Source organism: Coregonus clupeaformis, unplaced genomic scaffold (genome assembly GCF_020615455.1).
Source record: "Coregonus clupeaformis isolate EN_2021a unplaced genomic scaffold, ASM2061545v1 scaf2408, whole genome shotgun sequence".
NCBI lineage: Eukaryota > Metazoa > Chordata > Actinopteri > Salmoniformes > Salmonidae > Coregonus > Coregonus clupeaformis.
This window is the reverse complement of record NW_025535862.1, coordinates 21,040-40,789: the sequence shown is the minus strand read 5'-3', so window position 1 is coordinate 40,789 and position 19,750 is coordinate 21,040. Positions and strand designations below refer to the sequence as shown.

The following is a 19,750-nucleotide window of genomic DNA, read 5'->3' as shown; positions in this document are numbered from 1 at the left end:
CTTCTAAGCCTTGACGAACAGGTGGTTAGCCAGGAGGCAATGTGTGACCTATTTTCCAGCAGAAGGTAACAGGATAATCGTGACTATTGCTCCCAAAGAGCCCTTGCTGAAAGGGGCAGTGCAGTCAAAATGTGAGTTTCTTGTTTGTTTTTAAATTATATTTCCACACAATGAGGTTGAAATAATACTGTGAAATTGTAACACATTTGGATAATGCCCTTTTAGTGTAAGAGCTTTTTGAAGAAATAAACGCCAGGATTTTCAGACTGTTCAGGTGGAATGGAGTTTTTGACCCACAGAATGACATCACAATCTGAAATGATTATTCTGATTCTGTTTTATTTGCATATGTATCCTCCTACTTTGAAGGGGTAAGCTGGGTAGGCTCTAGTCTATACAATCCTCTCCACCAATCAGGGCTCTGTATTTAAATATATTTACATTTGTATCAACACGCACACATGATCACACAGAGCATTTCAATGTCAAAAGGAGGCTCAGGAAAATAAATCATGAAAAATGTATTTTTGATTTGTTTTCATGAAATGAACACAGACAGTGATTTAAAAATAAAATGAAACTGCATGGGGGCTTGAACAACGTTGTAGTGACTATGAGTTTGGGTTAAACTAGTCCATATGATGCAATAGTTGCTATATGCCACTGAGGGGGGCATGTACACACAAATAGAAGCAGGAAGAGTTAAAGTGAGGTCTGTGAACATTGGGAAGTAGAGTCATTCTCGACTGGTGCCTTTGTCCTTGACTGATCTACACATTAGTACACAGATACTGTGTCACACACACAGACTCAAACCTTCACGACTCCCCACCTCTTTGACCTCTTTCATGGGGCCCATGCCCACCTCTTTCACCTCTATGATGGGTCTAATGCCCACCTCTTTGACCTCTTTGATGGGTCTAATGCCCACCTCTCTGACGGCCCCTTGTCCACCAGCTCTTTGATTTCTCCCTCCCCCTTACTGTCTATCCTGCTCCTTGTTAAAGAAATTGCAAGTGTTCACACACACCCTTTTATATGGTGACCAATAGTGGTTGCACTATGTTTTACATTTTAGTCATTTAGCAGACGCTCTTATCCAGAGCGACTTACAGTTAGTGATTGCATACATTTTCATACTGGCCCCCCGTGGGAAACGAACCCACAACCCTGGCGTTACAAGCGCCATGTTCTACCAACTGAGCTACAGGGGACTATGTGTAATCAATTAGTAATAATGAATATTCATTATGTATGGTTATCATGTATCATACATGTCATTCAGATGTTTATACTATACAAACACACATTGTATTTATGCAGTTCTCTAAATACATATATAGTAGACAAACCAGTCAAAAATCAATAGGTTTACCAACAGTTAAGTGACTAACCATTAAGCGCCGTTGGATTGCATGATGGTCAAATGTATTTAAAAAAATGTGAAGAGAATCATATGAAAAGTATTGTGATTATTACATTGTTAAAGGCAATTACTTTATATGAAAGGTATTTCTAGATGAAACACTGATCATGTTTGGTGAAAAGGTTTGTGTGATTTTGTGTTTTGTACTTAGTCAATTGAAAATGTGCTTAAAGTTCTGAAAAAACAGCCTTTTTGATGATCTGTTTTGAGTTTTGTACTAAGAGTTGTGAAATGTTACCACATACATGTGAAAATAGTATGAAAGCGATAAAAAAAAAAATCATGAATATTTTTAAAGACGTTTTATTCTTCTCAAGATCATTTGTGATTTTGAGAGTGACATTCTGATGTATCTGAAGTAGTTTGCTGTATTGGAGCCAACAACAGAATGAATAGCTCAGTATTTAACATGACATTATGGAATGAGTTTAGCTTAAACTTGCAGCATTCTGAGCTAACTTTCACACTTATGCTTAGAGGACATCTGTGGTTGTGAGCTGTACATTTCCTGTATAGAAAAGGGAGAGAGACAGAGAGCGTTCTTGTTGAACGTAAAATAATATCAGACTGGGTTGTGGTCCGGAGGACCCTGAACCATGAACCTGGTTTAAAATGAGAGTCTGTGGAGGTCTTGGTCTAGTACCCATCACTACATCGCTGTAGCACATGACCCCTCAAATCTATCAATGTCTAGCACATAGAGTACATTTATCATATCGTTTCTTGTATACCGAAATATAGATTTTTGACAATGGAAATATTGTGCATGTCACCTAATTATCAAATCTTTTTATCATTAGTGGCCTATGTTCCAGTAGAGGGTAACAGGATAGTAGTGACTCTTTGTCCCAAAGAGCCCTTAGAGAAAGCTGAAAGCTTAAATAAATTACATTGTAGTGAGTATGATTTTGGGGTTAAACTAGTCTTTGTAATGCAATAGTTGCTATCTACCACTGAGGGGGCCATGTACACACAAACAGAAGCAGGAAGAGAGTTACAGACAGTGAAGTCTATTAACATTAGGAAGTAGAGTCATTCTGGCTGTTGCCTTCGTCCTTGACACACATTTGTGCTCAGGTACCATATAATATACCAGGCAGACTGAAACCATAAACATGGCTCTTCATCTCTCCCTCCTCCTCCTCCTCTTCCTCTTCCTCTTCCTCACCCTTATCCTCTTCGTACTCTCAGCAGGTAAGGGTACTATTTCTATGAATTAAGGGCGAAGTCCCCTTGGACTATTCACTTAAAACACTGTATAATCAATCTCAATCATGAACAAGCTGTGTAAAAGTGTTGGAGCAATGTGATTCATTTAGTATTTTTCCTTCTTACAGATTCTGTTAAATGTTAACTCTAATTTAAATGTGTTTTGTGTTGATGTGTCCACAGTGAAGTATGTGTCTGTGCAGTCAGGACGCTCCATCACCATCCCATGTCACTATGATCTGAATCACATCAACCATGTGAAATACTGGTGTAAAGGATTAGGCTGGGCTGTGTGTTCTTATGTGGTACGTACTGACCATCCTAAGATCAGTGGTAAGGCCTCAATCTCTGATGACATCAACAAGAGAATCTTCACTATGACCATGACTAACCTGAAGTCATGGGACTCTGAGAATTACAGGTGTATTGTGGAGATCAATGGAGGACCAGATATCAGGATACAATGGTTCTACCTATCTGTCACTTTAGGTAAGATCCCTTCACTGTTTGTATCTGGTAAAGTAGAATGAATAGTGCTCAGCAATGTCACGGTTCAGACAGACGACAAGAGGACCACAATTGCGTCACACCAGAAAGTTTATTAAAACTTAAGGGAAAAGGGAAGTAGGGGAGTGAGTGAAGGCTCAGGGGTTATCCCGTCCCAATGTGCTGGGTCTGTGCCCCCCCAGTGGCAGCGATCGTCCGATGACGCCGGTGGTTGGTGGTCCAGAAGTCCTGGGGGAGGAAACACAGACACAATGGGGCGGATGAAACAAGGCAGAAGTACAGTTCAAGGGAAATCCAAATACGTTGTAGCAAGGCAGAAGGCTGGTCAGAGTTACCGGGTCGAAGAGTAGTCAGGGAGTCGTAATGGCAGAGAGCAGGTCTGGTTTTCCTGGGGGCAGAAGAGTATCCAAGAATCAGGCAGGTCCGGGGTCACAAAACAAGGGTGAGCCAGAAGCGCGAGCACACAGGTTCCGGGGTGTGAGCTTTGCAGACGATCTGACAAAGGAGAGCTGAAAGACGGGACTTTAAATACTGGGAGAGGTTAGTGGGTAATGCAGCGCAGCTGGCAGAGTAATTAGAGCCGAGCAGAGCAGGGACAGGTGGAGCTCGTTAGGGCTGAGTAGAGAGAGAGAGATGAGCAGAGTGGAAGATAGTGGAAACACATAAAGGTGGTAACCCGGTGGAGTGAGAGGGCTCATGACAGAACCCCCCAGGGACGGCCCCAGAAGTCCCAAGAGCAACACCACGCCGGGCGGGAGGAGGGAGCCGGAGGAGGGCTAGAACTCCTCCGAACGGTCCGAGCGAACGCCCTCATCCTCGGAGGAAGCCGGAGGGCCGTGGTCGGGAGATGGGACAGGTCCCGAGACAGGATCAGGCACAGGACAGGAAGCCGAGCGGGCAGGACGGTTAGGGATCCCTCTGGGGCGGCCCTACGGATTGCAGGTTGATCAGGATGCCGTTGGTGGAAGGCGGTGATGAGAGTCCTATCCACAATCCGACTAGCTGGCACCCAGGTCCTTTCCTCAGGTCCATAGCCCTCCCAGTCAATGAGGTACTGGAGACCCCTACCCCTCCGTCTGGGACCGAAGCAGGCGGCGGACGGTGTAAACCAGACCACCATCGACGAGCCGTGGAGGAGGAGGACAAGGCGCAGCAGGGACCAGCGGACTCTCATGAATGGGCTTAATCTTAGACACATGGAAAGTGGGGTGCACCCTCATGGAATTAGGCAGTTGGAGCCGGACAGCAGTTGGACTAATCACTCTTATGATAGGGAATGGGCCAATGAACCGAGGTGCCAACTTCTGCGACTCCACCCTGAGTGGCAGGTTCCTTGACGACAACCACACCCTTTGACCAACATGGTAGGTGGGAGCAGGGATTCTCCGACGGTTGGCCCCGGTAGTGTAGCTGGCAACGGATCTGAGAAGTGTGGCTCGGGCCTGTGACCAGGTGCGGCGACATCGACGGGCAAACGCAAGTGCAGATGGGCAAGTAACCTCCCTTCCTGACTGGCAAATAGAGGAGGCTGGTATCCATAAACACATTGGAAAGGGGACATACCGATGGCAGAGCAGGTCAGAGAATTGTGTGCGTACTCCACCCATGTCAATTGCTGCGACCAGGAGTGGGGTTGCGTGACGTCATGCATCGCAGTGCCTTCTCGAGCTCCTGATTTGCCCGCTCTGACTGCCCATTGGATTGGGGATGGAATCCGGAAGTCAGACTGACTGTGGCTCCCAGCAGGTGACAGAACTCCCCTTCCAAAAAGCGGAGGAGAATTGTGGACCACGGTCAGAAACTACATCCTTTGGCAGTCCGTGGATCCGGAAGACGTGTTCCAGGACCACCTGGGCGGTCTCCTTGGCGGTTGGGAGCTTGGGGGAGGGGAATGAAGTGTGCCATCTTGCTGAATCGGTCAACTATGGTGAGAATGACGGTCTTGCCCCTTGAAGGGGGCAGCCCCGTGACAAAGTCAAGGGCGATGTGAGACCAGGGACGTCTGGGCACAGGCAGGGGCTGCAGCAATCCCGGCTGGGGGCTGGCAGGACGACTTGTGTTGGTTGCAGATGGGGCAGGCTTGGACGAATTCCCGTACATCCTTTCTCAGAGCGGGCCACCAGAACCTCTGGGCGAGCAGGTTGTAAGTGCTGGGTGGAGCCAGGGTGACAAGCTAGGCGGGAGTCATGTCCCCACTGAACGACCTGGGACCTTAGGGTTTTCGGGGACAAAAAGGCGGTCAGCTGGGCAAGTGCTGGGACCGGGCTGGTTACGGAGAGCTTCCAGCACCTGTTCCTCAACAGCCCAGGTCAGAGCTGCTACGATGCAGGGACTTGGCAGAATCGACACAGGATCCTTGGAGGGGTTGTCATCCTTCTGGAATTGACTGGGAGAGGGCGTCTGGCTTGGTGTTGCGTGATCCAGGCCGGTATGACAGAGTGAAATTAAACCTGGTGAAGAACAGGGCCCAGCGGGACTGCCTGGAGTTCAACCGTTTGGCCGTGCGGATGTACTCCAAGTTCTTATGATCGGTCCAAACGAGAAATGGAATGGTGGACCCCTCCAGCCAGTGACGCCACTCCTCCAAGGCAAGCTTCACAGCCAGCAGCTCTCGGTTCCCTATGTCGTAATTGCACTCAGAGGGGGACAACCGACGTGAGAAAAAGGCACAGGGATGGAGCTTCCTATCCTCCGCCAGCCCACTGAGAAATCACAGCACCAACTCCCACATCCGAGGCGTCCACCTCCACAATGAATTGCCGGTCCACGTCAGGCATCTGGAGGATGGGAGCGGAGGTGAACCTTACCTTGAGGGTACTGAAGGCCTTGTCGGCTGCTGGGGTCCAGGTGAAGGGTTGCTTGGTGCTGGTTAGAGCAGTGAGAGGGGCAGCAACGGTACTGTAGTTCCGGATAAACTTTCTATAGAAGTTAGCAAACCCCAGAAACTGTTGCAGCTTCTTTCTGTTCTCCGGAACTGGCCATGACGTGACTGCTGATACTTTGGCAGGATCCATTTGGATACTTCCCTCTGCCACTATGTACCCCAGGAAGGCCACTGTCTTGACGTGAAACTCACATTTCTCTGCCTTGGCGTAGAGGGAATTCTCCAGAAGACGATGAAGGACTTGCTGGACATGGCGGGTGTGTTCAGACAGGTTTCTGGAGTAGATTAAGATGTCATCCAGGTAAACGAAGACAAACTTGTTTAACATGTCCCGCAGTACATCATTCACTAGAGCCTGGAACACAGCAGGAGCATTGGTGAGGCCAAAAGGCACAACCAGATACTCGTAGTGGCCTGTTGGTGTATTGAATGCGGTCTTCCATTCATCTCCCTCCCGGATCCGCACTAGGTGGTAAGCGTTTCTGAGATCCAACTTGGTAAAACAGTGGCTCCCTGGAGCAACTCAAAAGCAGAGGTGAGCAGAGGGAGAGGGTAACGGTTTTTCACTGTGATGTCGTTGAGTCCCCTGTAGTCGATGCAGGCGAAGAGATCCGTCCTCTTCCCCACAAAGAAGAAGCCAGCACCAGCCGGAGATGAAGATGAACGGATCAATCCTGTGGACAGAGAGAGTCATTGATGTAGTCCTCCATGGACCTTCTTTCAGGAGCAGACAACGATAAAGACGGCTCCCCTTGGAGGGGGCTGTTCCAGGAGGAGGTCGATGGCACAGTCGTACGGTCGGTGAGGGGGCAGAGATGTGGCTCTTGCTTTGTTAAACACTTCTCTGAGACCATGGTAGCATTCTGGGACATGGGAGAGGTCAGGGGCGGAGTTAGTAGGTACTGGCCGAGGGGGTAGTGCGGCAGCAAGCAGGCAGGTTCGGTGGCAGTCCTCTCCCCACTCCCTGATCACCCCGGTCACCCAGTCGAGCTGAGGGTTGTGCCGGCGGAGCCATGGGTAACCCAGGATGAGGGGTTGGCCTGGAGAGGGGAGCAGGTGAAACTGGATAGTCTCTTGATGGTTTCCGGACAGACCCATCAAGACCGGGCCGTGACATGAGTGACCGATCCGAGTAAGTGTCCGTCCAGTGCCCGGGCAGGAATAGGAGGTGTCAAACGGAGGTTCTCCAGTCCCAGTTGGCGTGCCAGCTTGATGTCCATTATGTTGGCTTCGGCGCCAGAATCCACCAGAGCAGCCAGGGTGTGAGTAGAGTCAGAGAGGCGGAGGTGAACTTGCAGCAAGGGTTTGCGGTCGGAGGACTGGATGGTCATTGAGCTCAACCGGACTCCCCCTATGCCCGGGTGAGCTTCGGCTTAAAGGGCAGGTTACCACACGATGTCCATCACCTCCACAATAGAGGCAGAGGTTTGAGGTGAAGCTGCGTGGCGCTCTGCAGGAGTGAGAGAGGCTCGCCTAATCTCCATAGGCTCAGACTGATCAAGCTGACTTGGGTGAGTGGCAGTAGCTGACAGGAGCCCAGATCGAGATCTCTCGAATGCCGGTAGTTGGTGGACCTTGGCGCCCCCTCTCACGACGACGGGTCTGCTATCCTTCTGCCGATCCGGACAGTCAGTGCGATGGCTTCATCAAGAGTGGAAGGCAGTTCATGGGAGACCAACTCGCCTTGATATAGTCAGCCAAGCTATGGAAGAACGCGTCCACCAACGATGGTGTGTTCCAAGAACTTCGCCTTGCCAGGGTTCGGAAGTCGATGGAATGGTCTGCGACTGTACGTCTGCCTTGTCGAATACTGAACAGTTCAGTAGACGCCTCGCGGTTGGTGAATCCAGGTCAAACACCTTCAGCATCTCCTCAGCAAACAGGTCGAAGGTTGCACATGCGGGGTTTGACGTTCGAACTCTGCTGTTCCCCAGAGTCGAGCTCGGCCCGTCAGGTGAGTGATGGCATACCCGACCCTAGCCCCTCCGTGGCGAAGGTCCTCGGCTGCAAGGAGAACTGAAGTCGGCAGCTAGTCAGGAATGGCCGGACCTGGGTAGAATCGCCGTTGAACCGGCGGTTTCCAATCTTGGGTTCCGGGGCAGCGGCTGAAATGACCGGGGCAGGTAACTCGGAGGCAGGGCTGGTGGGCAGACTGGCTGGGGTAAGGTTGGTGAGGAGTTGGATGATCCTGGCGAGTTGTTGTTGCTGCTGCTGGGACTGCTGCTGGTGCTGCTGGAACTGCTGATGCTGTTGGTGGCCGACCTGAAGCAGAGAGGTGATGTCGCCGCTCATGCGACCCAGCTCTCTCTCAGTGTGTTCCAGGCGTAGCATGGCGGTGGGTTGCTCAGGTTCTTCGGTTTCCATGTCGGGGGAAGTGTGCGCTGAGTCCATGATGGTCAGATCGTACTGTCACCGGTTCAGACAGACGACAAGAGGACCACAATTGCGTCACACCAGAAAGTTTATTAAAACTTAAGGGAAAAGGGAAGTAGGGAGTGAGTGAAGGCTCCAGGGTTATCCTGCCCAATGTGCCGGGTCTGTGCCCCCCCAGTGGCAGCGATCGTCCCGATGACGCCGGTGGTTGGTGGTCCAGAAGTCCTGGGGGAGGAAACACAGACACAACGGGGGCGGATGAAACAAGGCAGAAGTACAGTTCAAGGGAAATCCAAACACGTTGTAGCAAGGCAGAAGGCTGGTCAGAGTTACCGGGTCGAAGAGTAGTCAGGAGTCGTAATGGCAGAGAGCAGGTCTGGTTTTCCTGGGGCAGAAGAGTATCCAAGAATCAGGCAGGTCCGGGTCACAAAACAAGGGGTGAGCCAGAAGCGCGAGCACACAGGTTCCGAGGTGTGAGCTTTGCAGCCGATCTGACAAAGGAGAGCTGAAAGACGGGACTTTAAATACTGGGAGAGGTTAGTGGGTAATGCAGCGCAGCTGGCAGAGTAATTAGAGCCCGAGCAGAGCAGGGACAGGTGGAGCTCGTTAGGCTGAGTAGAGAGAGAGAGATGAGCAGAGTGGAAGATAGTGGAAACACATAAAGGTGGTAACCCGGTGGAGTGAGAGGGCTCATGACAAGCAATGTCCTATGGATTGTCCTGTAAACCTGCAATGTCAAATACAAAATAATGACCCAATTATAAATATTGTTTTACAACAAATGAAATGATAAATGTGTAACCAGTCTGAAATTCATAGACAGAGCTATGCTGTATACGTAGGTGCAAGAACTGACCATGTTTACAATTACATTCTTTACAAACCACTGAGTAAAACAATAATATATTTGGGGTCATGATGGGGTAACAGTTGAACTAAACTCGTGAGGCAACTTTAATTATTCAAGAATCAATGGCTATATATAATTATTATGAATTCAAAAGACCAAAAATGGATGTACCAATCACTGACTGCAGCTTTAAGGAATTTGTAAGGAGCCTTTTGTAAAAACACCTTTTTCTTCTCTGAATTCTTGTTTTTTACCTCTGTGTTCAGGTACTCCAGAACTCTATGTGGACCAACAGGAGGTGACTGGAGTTGAAGGAGGGAGTGTCACTGTCCGTTGTTACTATAGTAACTCTGAAGATATAAAGTGGTGCAGGATGGGTGGTGATTGTGTGTCGTATTCTGGGACTTTACATGGAACATCAGTGACATTAAAGCGGACTAGTGATGCCAACAACAGTGTCTTAACAGTGACTATGGGTGGACTGAAGATGGAGAACACTGACTGGTATTGGTGTGAAGTGGGACAACTAGGGATGCCTGTTCACATCACTGTCAGTCAACAAACCAAATCACAGAGAACCACTAAGATGACCTCAAGTTAGTAGATCAATCACATACTTTATGATCAAATATGATTCACTCTGTTTAATTCAGTGGCATCATCTGGAACAAATTGTAATATTAACTATGAATGTGATGTTGCTATACAACCTGACTATCTGGTATTGCATTAATTTCATTGATGCCATTGTTGTTTTACATCACAGCAACCCAAGCTCCAACCAATCAACAACCCTCTGCCTCTCCAACTGCTGAGCATGTTCAGACTGACAACACAAGTCAAGGAGCTGAGGGGAACATGGAGGACGTCCACCAGAGGTTATTATCACTCATTCAGCTGTATTATCCCACATATTATAAAAATGTAAATGTAAAAATATTATGGCAATTGTTTCATAATATGAACACAAAGAAACATTACAATTCCATCATACACTACAACAGTTATGTCACGGTTTCGGCCGAGGCGGCTCCTCCTCCTTGTTCGGGCGGGTTTCGCCGGTCGTCTTCTCCGGAGTACTAGTTGCCACCGCTCTATGTTTCTTGTTTGATTGGTTTTGTCTGTTAGTCACACCTGTTTTGTGTTATGTCTCATTTAGCACCCTATTTAGTTTCCTTGTTGTTAGTTTAGTGTTGTGTGTAATTGTTCGTGTTGTGTTGTTGCGCTACCCGTGTCGGTACGCTATTTTTATAGCTTCCTCCTTGTGTTTAGGAGAGTATTTTCGCACCTGTGTGTGCGCTCGCTTATTTACGCCTGTGTGCGTCCTTTTGCCTCCGGGCTGTTTGGATAATTTTTGTGTGCTCTAGTAAAGTCTTGTTGGACTAATCCTCTGCTTCCTGCGCCTGTTTCTACACCACACCAATTCACAGCAGAATTACACACCACACATGGAATCAGCAGGAGCACCCGTCGACATCATGGAGGAGCGTCTCCTTGGTCAAGAGCACCGAATCAACCGGATCGGGCACGCCTTGGAGGGCGTCATGGACACCCTCCGTCGATGGGAAACCAGCGGGGTTCCCACAGCCCCACCTATCGCACCATCACCACCGGACAGCCAGCCCGTCCATCGACCGAACCCAGTGAGATTCGGCTCTCGCTCCCGAGGGCGTACGACGGCACCGCTGCCGGGTGTCAGGGGTTCCTATTACAAGTGGAGCTCTACCTTGCCACCATACACCCGGCGCCTCGGGATACGAGAGCGTTTCCGCCCTCATCTCCTGTATCACCGGCAAGGCGTTGGAGTGGGCCAACGCCGAATGGAGGGGAATAGACGCCGCCACAGTCACCTATGCGGAGTTCTCCCGCCGCTTCCGTGCTGTCTTCGACCATCCACCAGAGGGGAAGGCGGCGGGGGAGCGTCTATTCCACCTCCGACAGGGGATGAGGAGCGCTCAAGAGTTTGCGCTGGAGTTCCGGACTCTAGCGGCTGATGCTGGGTGGAATGAGAGGGCCCTCATGACCACTTTAGATGTAGCCTTCGGGAGGGACGTCCGAGGGAGTTAGCATGCAGGGACACTACACTAACATTTGACCAGCTGGTGGACATGGCCATTCGACTGGACACCCTGCTTGCGACCCGCGGACGTCCCAGGTGGGGGGCCTCCCATTCCACCCTCCAGCGCTCCGAGCAGAGTCCGATGGAGCTTGGAGGTGCTGGCGCTAGAGGGAGAAGAGGTAGGAGCCCGAGGGCAGTCTCCTGCACCAAGTGTGGCCGCGGAGGGCACACCGCGTGCTAGGTGCTGGGGAGGGTCCCCTGGTGAGAGAGATGGCAGGTCATACAGTGGGGAGTCCTCCCAGGTGAGTAGGCGCCCTACTTACCCAGAGCTTTCTGTCGTACACATTACATTACCTGTTTGTTTCCCACAGGTTGCACCTCGTTCCCCAGCATAAGGCGCTAGTCGATTCAGGCGCAGCTGGGAATTTTGTAGATCGGAGATTCTGTGTTAAGTTAGGGATTCCTCCTTCCAGTCGAAAAGCCCTTTCCTGTACATGCCTTAGATAGTCGTCCCGTTAGGATCTGGGTTGATTGGGAGGTCACAGCGCCACTTAGGATGATGACGCGGGGGGTCATGAGGAGACGATTCAACTCTATCTGATCGACTCTCCTGCGTATCCGGTGGTACTGGGGCTTCCCTGGTTGATTACCCATGATCCTACTATTTTAGTGGCGAGAGAAGGCTCTTAAAGGGTGGTCTGCTCAGTGTGAGGGGTTATGTCTGGGTGTTTCCGTGAGGGGCGACTCGGTGGAGAGTCCAAACCAGATGCCAGCACTGCACATTCCTCCTGAGTATGAGGATTTGGCGCCGTGTTTAGTAAGACCAGAGCGGCACGGTTGCCACCTCACAGACAGGGGGATTGTGCGATAGACCTCCAGACAGGAGCCGCTTCCGCGGAGCCATGTGTATCCTTTGTCACAGGAGGAGAAAAGGGCAATGGAAACTTACATTGCCGAAGTCTCTGAGACAGGGATACATACGGCCCCTCCACTTCTCCCGCGTCCTCGAGCTTCTTTTTTGTGAAGAAAAGGATGGAGGTTTGCGTCCGTGTATTGATTACCGCGGTCTCAATCAGGTGACTGTGAAATATAGTTATCCACTCCCGCTGATTGGGACCATGACGGAGTCATTACACGGGCACGGTTCTTCACAAAAATTGGACCTCAGGAGCGCATATAACTTGGTGCGCATTAGGGAGGGCGATGAGTGGAAGACAGCATTTAGTACTACCTCCGCCATTACGAGTATCTCGTCATGCCATATGGGTTAATGAATGCTCCATCAGTCTTCCAATCGTTGTAGATGAAATTTTCCGGGACATGCAGGCGCAGGGAGTAGTGGTGTACATAGATGATATTCTTGTGTACAGTTCTACTCGGGCCGAGCATGTAGCCCTGGTGCGCAGGGTATTGAGGAGACTGTTGGAGCATGACCTGTATGTCAAAGCTGAGAAATGTCTGTTCTTTCAGGAGTCAGTTTCCTTTTGGGTTACCAGTTGTCTGCGTCAAGGGGTGAGAATGGAGGTGGACCGAGTGTCCGCGTGCGTGAATTGGCAAACCCCAACTACGGTTAAAGAGGTGCAGCGGTTCTTGGGTTTTGCAAATTACTACCGGAGGTTTATCCGGGGTTTTGGACAGGTGGCAGCTCCCATAACGCTCTCTTCTGAAGGGGGTCCGGTGCGCTTGCAGTGGTCTGCTGAGGCGGACAGGGCCTTTGGGAGACTGAAGGACCTGTTTACCTCGGCTCCGGTGTTGGCGCACCCGGATCCCACTTTACCCTTCCAGGTTGAGGTGGACGCGTCTGAGGCCGGTATCGGGGCAGTTCTTTCTCAACGATCCGGTACACCACCTAAGCTCCGCCCCTGTGCTTTTATTCTAAGAAGCTCAGTCCGGCGGAGCGGAATTATGACGACGGGACAGGGAGCTGTTAGCCGTAGTACAGGCCCTAAAGGTGTAGAGGCATTGGCTTGAGGGGGCTCAGCACCCTTTCCTCATTCTGACCGACCATCGTAACCTGGAATACATTCGGGCAGCTAGGAGACTGAATCTCGCCAGGCTCGATGGACTATGTTTCTCGCCCGGTTTGTGTTCAAGATCACTTACATCCCTGGGTCCCAGAACGGGAAGGCAGATGCTCTGTCCCCGTCGGTATGACACGGAGGTGAGGTGCGTGGAGTCCATTCCCCATACTACCGGAGTCTTGTCTGGTGGCACCGGTGGTGTGGGAGGTCGATGCGGAGATCGAGCGGGCGTGCACGCACCGACCCTAGTCCTCCACAGTGTCCGGTGGGTCGGGCGTACGTCCCCGCTCGAGGTCCGGGATCGGCTGATTTATTGGGCTCACACGTCCCCCTCCTCTGGACATCCAGGTATTGGCCGGACAGTGCACTGCCTTAGTACGAAGTACTGGTGGCCAACGTTAGCCAGGGATGTGAGGGTTTATGTCTCCTCCTGCTCAGTGTGTGCCCAGTGTAAGGCGCCCAGACACTTGCCCAGGGGGTAAATTACAGCCCCTGCCCGTTCCACAACGACCTGGTCTCACCTCTTGGTGGATTTTGTTACCGATCTTCCCTCCTCACAGGGGAATACCACCATCCTGGTCGTTGTGGATCGGTTCTCGAAGGCCTGTCGTCTCCCTTCCCATGCCGGGTCTTCCTACTGCCCTACAGACCGCTGAGGCTCTATTTACTCACGTCTTCGGCATTACGGGGTGCCCGAGGATATAGTGTCCGATCGAGGCCCCAGTTTACCTCCAGAGTCTGGAGAGCATTTATGGAACGTTTGGGGGTCTCGGTGAGCCTTACCTCGGGTTACCACCGGAGAGTAATGGGCAGGTCGAACGAGTCAACCAGGATGTGGGTAGGTTTCTGAGGTCATATTGTCAGGGCCGGCCGGAGGAGTGGGCGAGATATGTGCCCTGGGCCGAGATGGCACAGAACTCTCTCCGCCACTCCTCCACGAGACTAACCCCTTTCCAGTGTGTTAGGGTACCAGCCGGTTCTGGCACCGTGGCATGAGAGCCAGATCGAGGCCCCGCTGTGGATGAGTGGGTGCGGCGCTCGGAGGAGACGTGGAACGCTGCACACGTCCATCTGCAGCGTGCCATACGTCGACAGAAGACGAGCGCCCGACCTACACCGCAGTGAGGGGCCAGTGTACGCACCTGGAGATCGAGTCTGGCTCTCAACCAGAAACCTGCCCCTCCGCCTGCCCTGCCGGAAGCTGGGTCGGCGGTTTGTGGGGCCTTTTAAAGTCCTGAGGAGATTGAACGAGGTGTGTTACAGGTTAGAACTACCTATTGATTACAAGAATATTAACCCCTCGTTCCATGTGTCTCTCCTCAGGCCGGTGGTAGCTGGTCCACTCCAGGACTTTGAGATTGAGGAGACTCCTCCGCCCCGTTGGACATCGAGGGCTCCGGCGTACACTGTTCGGACCATCCTGGATTCGAGACGCCGGATGGGGGTCTCCAATATCTCGTGGAGTGGGAGGGGTGCCGGTCCGGGAGGAGCGGTGCTGGGTGCCGAGGAGGGACATTCTGGATCCGTCCCTGATGACCGAATTCCATCGTGGTCATCCTACGCGCCCTGCTCCGCGTCCTCCTGGTCGTCCCCGAGGCCGGAGGCGTACTGTCAAGGTCAAGGGGGGGGTACTGTCACGGTTTCGGCCGAGGCGGCTCCTCCTCCTTGTTCGGGCGGGTTTCGCCGGTCGTCGTCTCCGGAGTACTAGTTGCCACCGCTCTATGTTTCTTGTTTGATTGGTTTTGTCTGTTAGTCACACCTGTTTTGTGTTATGTCTCATTTAGCACCCTATTTAGTTTCCTTGTTGTTAGTTTAGTGTTGTGTGTAATTGTTCGTGTCGTGTTGTTGCGCTACCCGTGTCGGTACGCTATTTTTATAGCTTCCTCCTTGTGTTTAGGAGAGTATTTTCGCACCTGTGTGTGCGCTCGCTTATTTACGCCTGTGTGCGTCCTTTTGCCTCCGGGCTGTTTGGATTATTTTTGTGTGCTCTAGTAAAGTCTTGTTGGACTTATCCTCTGCTTCCTGCGCCTGATTCTACACCACACCAATTCACAGCAACGTGACAAGTTAAAGCTAACCAAACACCCTCCCTAAATGCATATAGACACTGTTAGCACTTCCTCTTGGGTAGAACATTTCTTTGGAGAAGTAGCATCAATTTTGGTGTTATTCTCACTCGTTTGCAAGGGCAAGTTGCACACAAAAAAAACGTTATTTGTATAGTAATAATCTCAATAATAATCATATCATCTCTTCAATTGCATGGTCTTCTTCCACACATGTGAATATCTAAATAATTGTTCCATTTATCACAAAAGTTCATACAACAAGTTATTACTTTTTCACAAATGATCAATTTATAATGATCTATTTGAATTGTGTTTTTGATTCAAGTTCTTCTATGTAATCCATCAGGTCCATAGATGTGAAAGTCCTACTGATTCCTTGGGGCATGTTGGTGGTGGTGACAGCTGGTATCCTAGTCACATGGAAGATGTGGACAAAGCATAGTAAGTAGTCATTTTATGTGAATATAAAAAAGGAAAATAGTTAAGAAAAATATGTATTGACATTGTGACCAACAGTATATTGCTTGCCTGTGATTTATCTTGAATGACAGAAAATATTTGGTGGAGTTGTCTATAAGAAATCAATTCAGAGGTATTATTGTACTATAACAATCTCAGAAGTAATTGACATCTTCCTCTCTTTATGAATAATGGCACTGGAGGGGCTGCCGTTTTACAGGCTCCTAACCATCTGTGCTTATTTCTTGATCTGCATTGTTGGTTAAGGGCTTGTAAGTAAGTATTTCACGGTAAAGTCTATTCGGCGCATGTGACAAATACATTTGATTTGATTTATTCCAGAGGACAATAAGGCCAAGGACCAGACAACTAACAACTCAGTGGTAGGATACACTTAATTTTATTATATTATATTATTTTCAACCATCTGCTTTTCTGTTCTTGAGTTCAGATCATCTACCATTTGAGTTGAGCGTTACCTCTTCAGTTGGTTATCAATGAGTTGACATAAAAGGTCCCATATTCTGAACCTAAGGTCTTAAAGCACTCAAGATGTTGAAAAATGATGTTTAAAAGACAGAGAACAGGAAATTGTCAGTTCACTAAATATACCTCTGACTGCATCCTATCATATTACAGCATTACAGCTCATGTCTATTTCTAAACCAGTTCTGTGCATTCTTGACATACACTTAGTGTGCAAAATATGTGTGATACCACATTTTAATATGCACACATGACTGTAAGTCGCTTTGGATAAAAGCGTCTGCTAAATGGCATATTATTATATTATTATGTGGTAAAGGAGTTTACCACATAGTCCTGTTTCTCTTTGCTGTTTATTTCTTTGCAGTCTGCTGACCCTGAGCAGGACATTATATACAGCACAGTGAGCCACACCAGAGAAACAGCACAGCAGGTACAAACTGAATAAACCTGGTTTAGGTCTGTGGAGATCTTGGACTAGTACCAATCACTCCATCTCTGCATGGAGCTAAGGTTCTCTCTCTCTTTCTCTCTCCTCTATCTATGTAGTGTGAGCGTGGGTTCTCTCTCTCTCTCTCTCTCTCTCTCTCTCTCTCTCTCTCTCTCTCTCTCTCTCTCTCTATGCATGTATCCATATGTTTACCTTCTGTCCTGTCCATTTCCCAGAGCCCAAACCCAGACAGCCACCATGACGTGATGTACAGCACTGTGATGCCTGATCAGTTCAGGACAGAACAGAAGGTCAACATATGTCTACATGCATCGTTGGTCTTAGACAACATTATGGCTGTTTGCATCTGTTTTAGAAAACAATTGTATTTACAGTATCATTTTCTGTCTTGGAACAAGCAATAGGTAAATGTACACTATAACAATATAACAATACATTTTTGTTATCTGGGTCTCTCTCTACCAGCAGGCCCCATTTCCTGAAGATGATGATGATGTCACATACAGCATTGTCATCCCCCAGCACAAGGCCCAACTAAAAGTACAGGCCAAGGTAAAGCTGCTCTGTTGATTAGCCACAGCTAGTATTATGTTATCAGAAACAACAGTAGGTGATTGTTTCCTCAGTGTTAATATAGTCATGGTTATGTCACCATTATACCTATAGGTATAATATATCACATTTATGTCACATATAACAATTATAACTGTCTACACTTTTAATTTCACTGAGAAGTCTGTTTCAAACTGTACTCTCCATTATAACAGAACTGTCCCTGTTCACCTCTCTACCTGTTCCTCCTCTGTAGGCAGCAGAACCAGATGATAATGTGGTCTACAGCTCACTAGCTCTACAGGTGACCACACAGGTCAGTGTTGGTGTCTCCTCTGTCTGTTGTACCAGATACCGTTATCATTGTCTATCCATGAGAAGACAGTGTTGTGATTGTGACTGAATGTTTATCTTCCTCTCCAGCAGAGGGCAACAGCAGAACAGCATTGACTGACTGAGTGACCTTGGTTGAGTTCTTATCCTGGAAGGACAGCCCACTCCCCGCTCCTGTGTCACAACATCTATTTCAAATTAAGGGCTTTATTGTTAATGGAAACATATGTTAACATTGCCAAAGCAAGTGAAATACATAATATAATATTATGTATATTTACAGTGTTGTAATGATGTGCAAATAGTTAAAGTACAAAATAGAAAATAAATCAACATAAATATGGGTTGTATTTACAATGGTGTTTGTTCTTCACTGGTTGCCCTTTTTTTGTGGCAACATGTCACAAATATTGCTGCTGTGATGGCACAATGTTGTATTTCACCCAATAGATATGGGAGTTAATCAAAATTGGATTTGTTTTCGAATTCTTTGTGGGTCTGTGTAATCTGAGGGGAATATGTGTCTCTAACATGGTCATACATTTGGCAGGAGGTAAGGAAAGCTTTGACTATGTACAGACTCATTGAGCATAGCCTTGCTACTGAGAAAGGCCGCCGAAGGTGATGGTTTTGTTATGGAAGGTTTGGGAATCGCTTCCTTTTAGGTGGCTGTAGAATTTAACGGCTGTTTTCTGGATTTTGATAATTAGCGGGTATCGGCCTAATTCTATTCTGCATGCATTATTTGGTGTTTTACGTTGTACACAGAGGATAATTTCGCAGAATTCTTCATGCAGAGTCTCAATATGGTGTCTGTCCCCTTTTGTGAATTCTTGGTTGGTGAGCGGACCCCAGACCTCACAACCATAAAGGGCAATGGGGGTTCTATAACTGATTCAAGTATTTTTAGCCAGATCCCTAATTGGTATGTCGAATTTTATGTTCCTTTTGATGGCATAGAAGGCCCTTCTTGCCTTGTCTCTCAGATCGTTCAAAGCTTTGTGGAAGTTACCTGTGGCGCTGATGTTTAGGCCGAGGTAGGTATAGTTTTTGATTCGGGGGTAGATCAGCTTAATATTACAGATCGATTGTAACTTCCATCAATGTAATTGTCTGCATCACTTCCAATCCCCATGTTTTATATATATATATATATATATATATATATATATATATATATATATATATATATATATATATATATATATATATATATATATATACATACAGTGGGGAGACCAAGTATTTGATACACTGCCGATTTTGCAGGATTTCCTACTACAAAGCATGTAGAGGTCTGTAATTTTTATCATAGGTACACTTCAACTGTGAGAGATGGAATCTAAAACAAAAATCCAGAAGATCACATTGTATGATTTTTAAGTAATTAATTTGCATTTTATTGCATGACATAAGTATTTGATCACCTACCAACCAGTAAGAATTCTGGCTCTCACAGACCTGTTAGTTTTTCTTTAAGAAGCCCCTCCTGTTCTCCACTCATTACCTGTATTAACTGCACCTGTTTGAACTCGTTACCTGTATAAAAGACACCTGTCCACACACTCAATCAAACAGACTCCAACCTCTCCACAATGGCCAAGACCAGAGAGCTGTGTAAGGACATTAGGGATAAAATTGTAGACCTGCACAAGGCTGGGATGGGCTACAGGACAATAGGCAAGCAGCTTGGTGAGAAGGCTTGGTGAGAAGGCAACAACTGTTGGCGCAATTATTAGAAAATGGAAGAAGTTCAAGATGACGGTCAATCACCCTCGGTCTGGGGCTCCATGCAAGATCTCACCTCGTGGGGCATCAATGATCATGAGGAAGGTGAGGGATCAGCCCAGAACTACACGGCAGGACCTGGTCAATGACCTGAAGAGAGCTGGGACCACAGTCTCAAAGAAAACCATTAGTAACACACTACGCCGTCATGGATTAAAATCCTGCAGCGCACGCAAGGTCCCCCTGCTCAAGCCAGCGCATGTCCAGGCCCGTCTGAAGTTTGCCAATGACCATCTGGATGATCCAGAGGAGGAATGGGAGAAGGTAATGTGGTCTGATGAGA

At 48.4% G+C, this 19,750-nt stretch overlaps 1 protein-coding gene across 1 annotated transcript; it reads left to right on the top strand.

Moving 5' to 3' along the window:
* Positions 1 to 2,541: 2,541 nt before the first annotated feature.
* Positions 2,542 to 17,811, top strand: LOC121558409 (polymeric immunoglobulin receptor-like). The gene is made up of 9 exons (XM_041871807.1): positions 2,542 to 2,620; positions 2,819 to 3,124; positions 9,516 to 9,845; positions 10,016 to 10,127; positions 15,745 to 15,839; positions 16,200 to 16,240; positions 17,263 to 17,346; positions 17,603 to 17,662; positions 17,770 to 17,811. The coding sequence occupies exons 1-9, from the start codon at positions 2,542 to 2,544 to the stop codon at positions 17,794 to 17,796; spliced, it is 1,134 nt and encodes a 377-aa protein (XP_041727741.1). The 3' UTR covers positions 17,797 to 17,811.
* Positions 17,812 to 19,750: the final 1,939 nt, after the last annotated feature.

Coding starts and splice junctions, on each gene's coding strand:
- LOC121558409 (XM_041871807.1), top strand. CDS start 2,542: ATGGCTCTTCATCTCTCCCTCCTCCTCCTCCTCTTCCTCTTCCTCTTC. Junction 3,125..9,515: donor CTACCTATCTGTCACTTTAG/GTAAGATCCCTT, acceptor CTCTGTGTTCAG/GTACTCCAGAACTCTATGTG. Junction 16,241..17,262: donor AGACAACTAACAACTCAGTG/GTAGGATACACT, acceptor CTCTACCAGCAG/GCCCCATTTCCTGAAGATGA.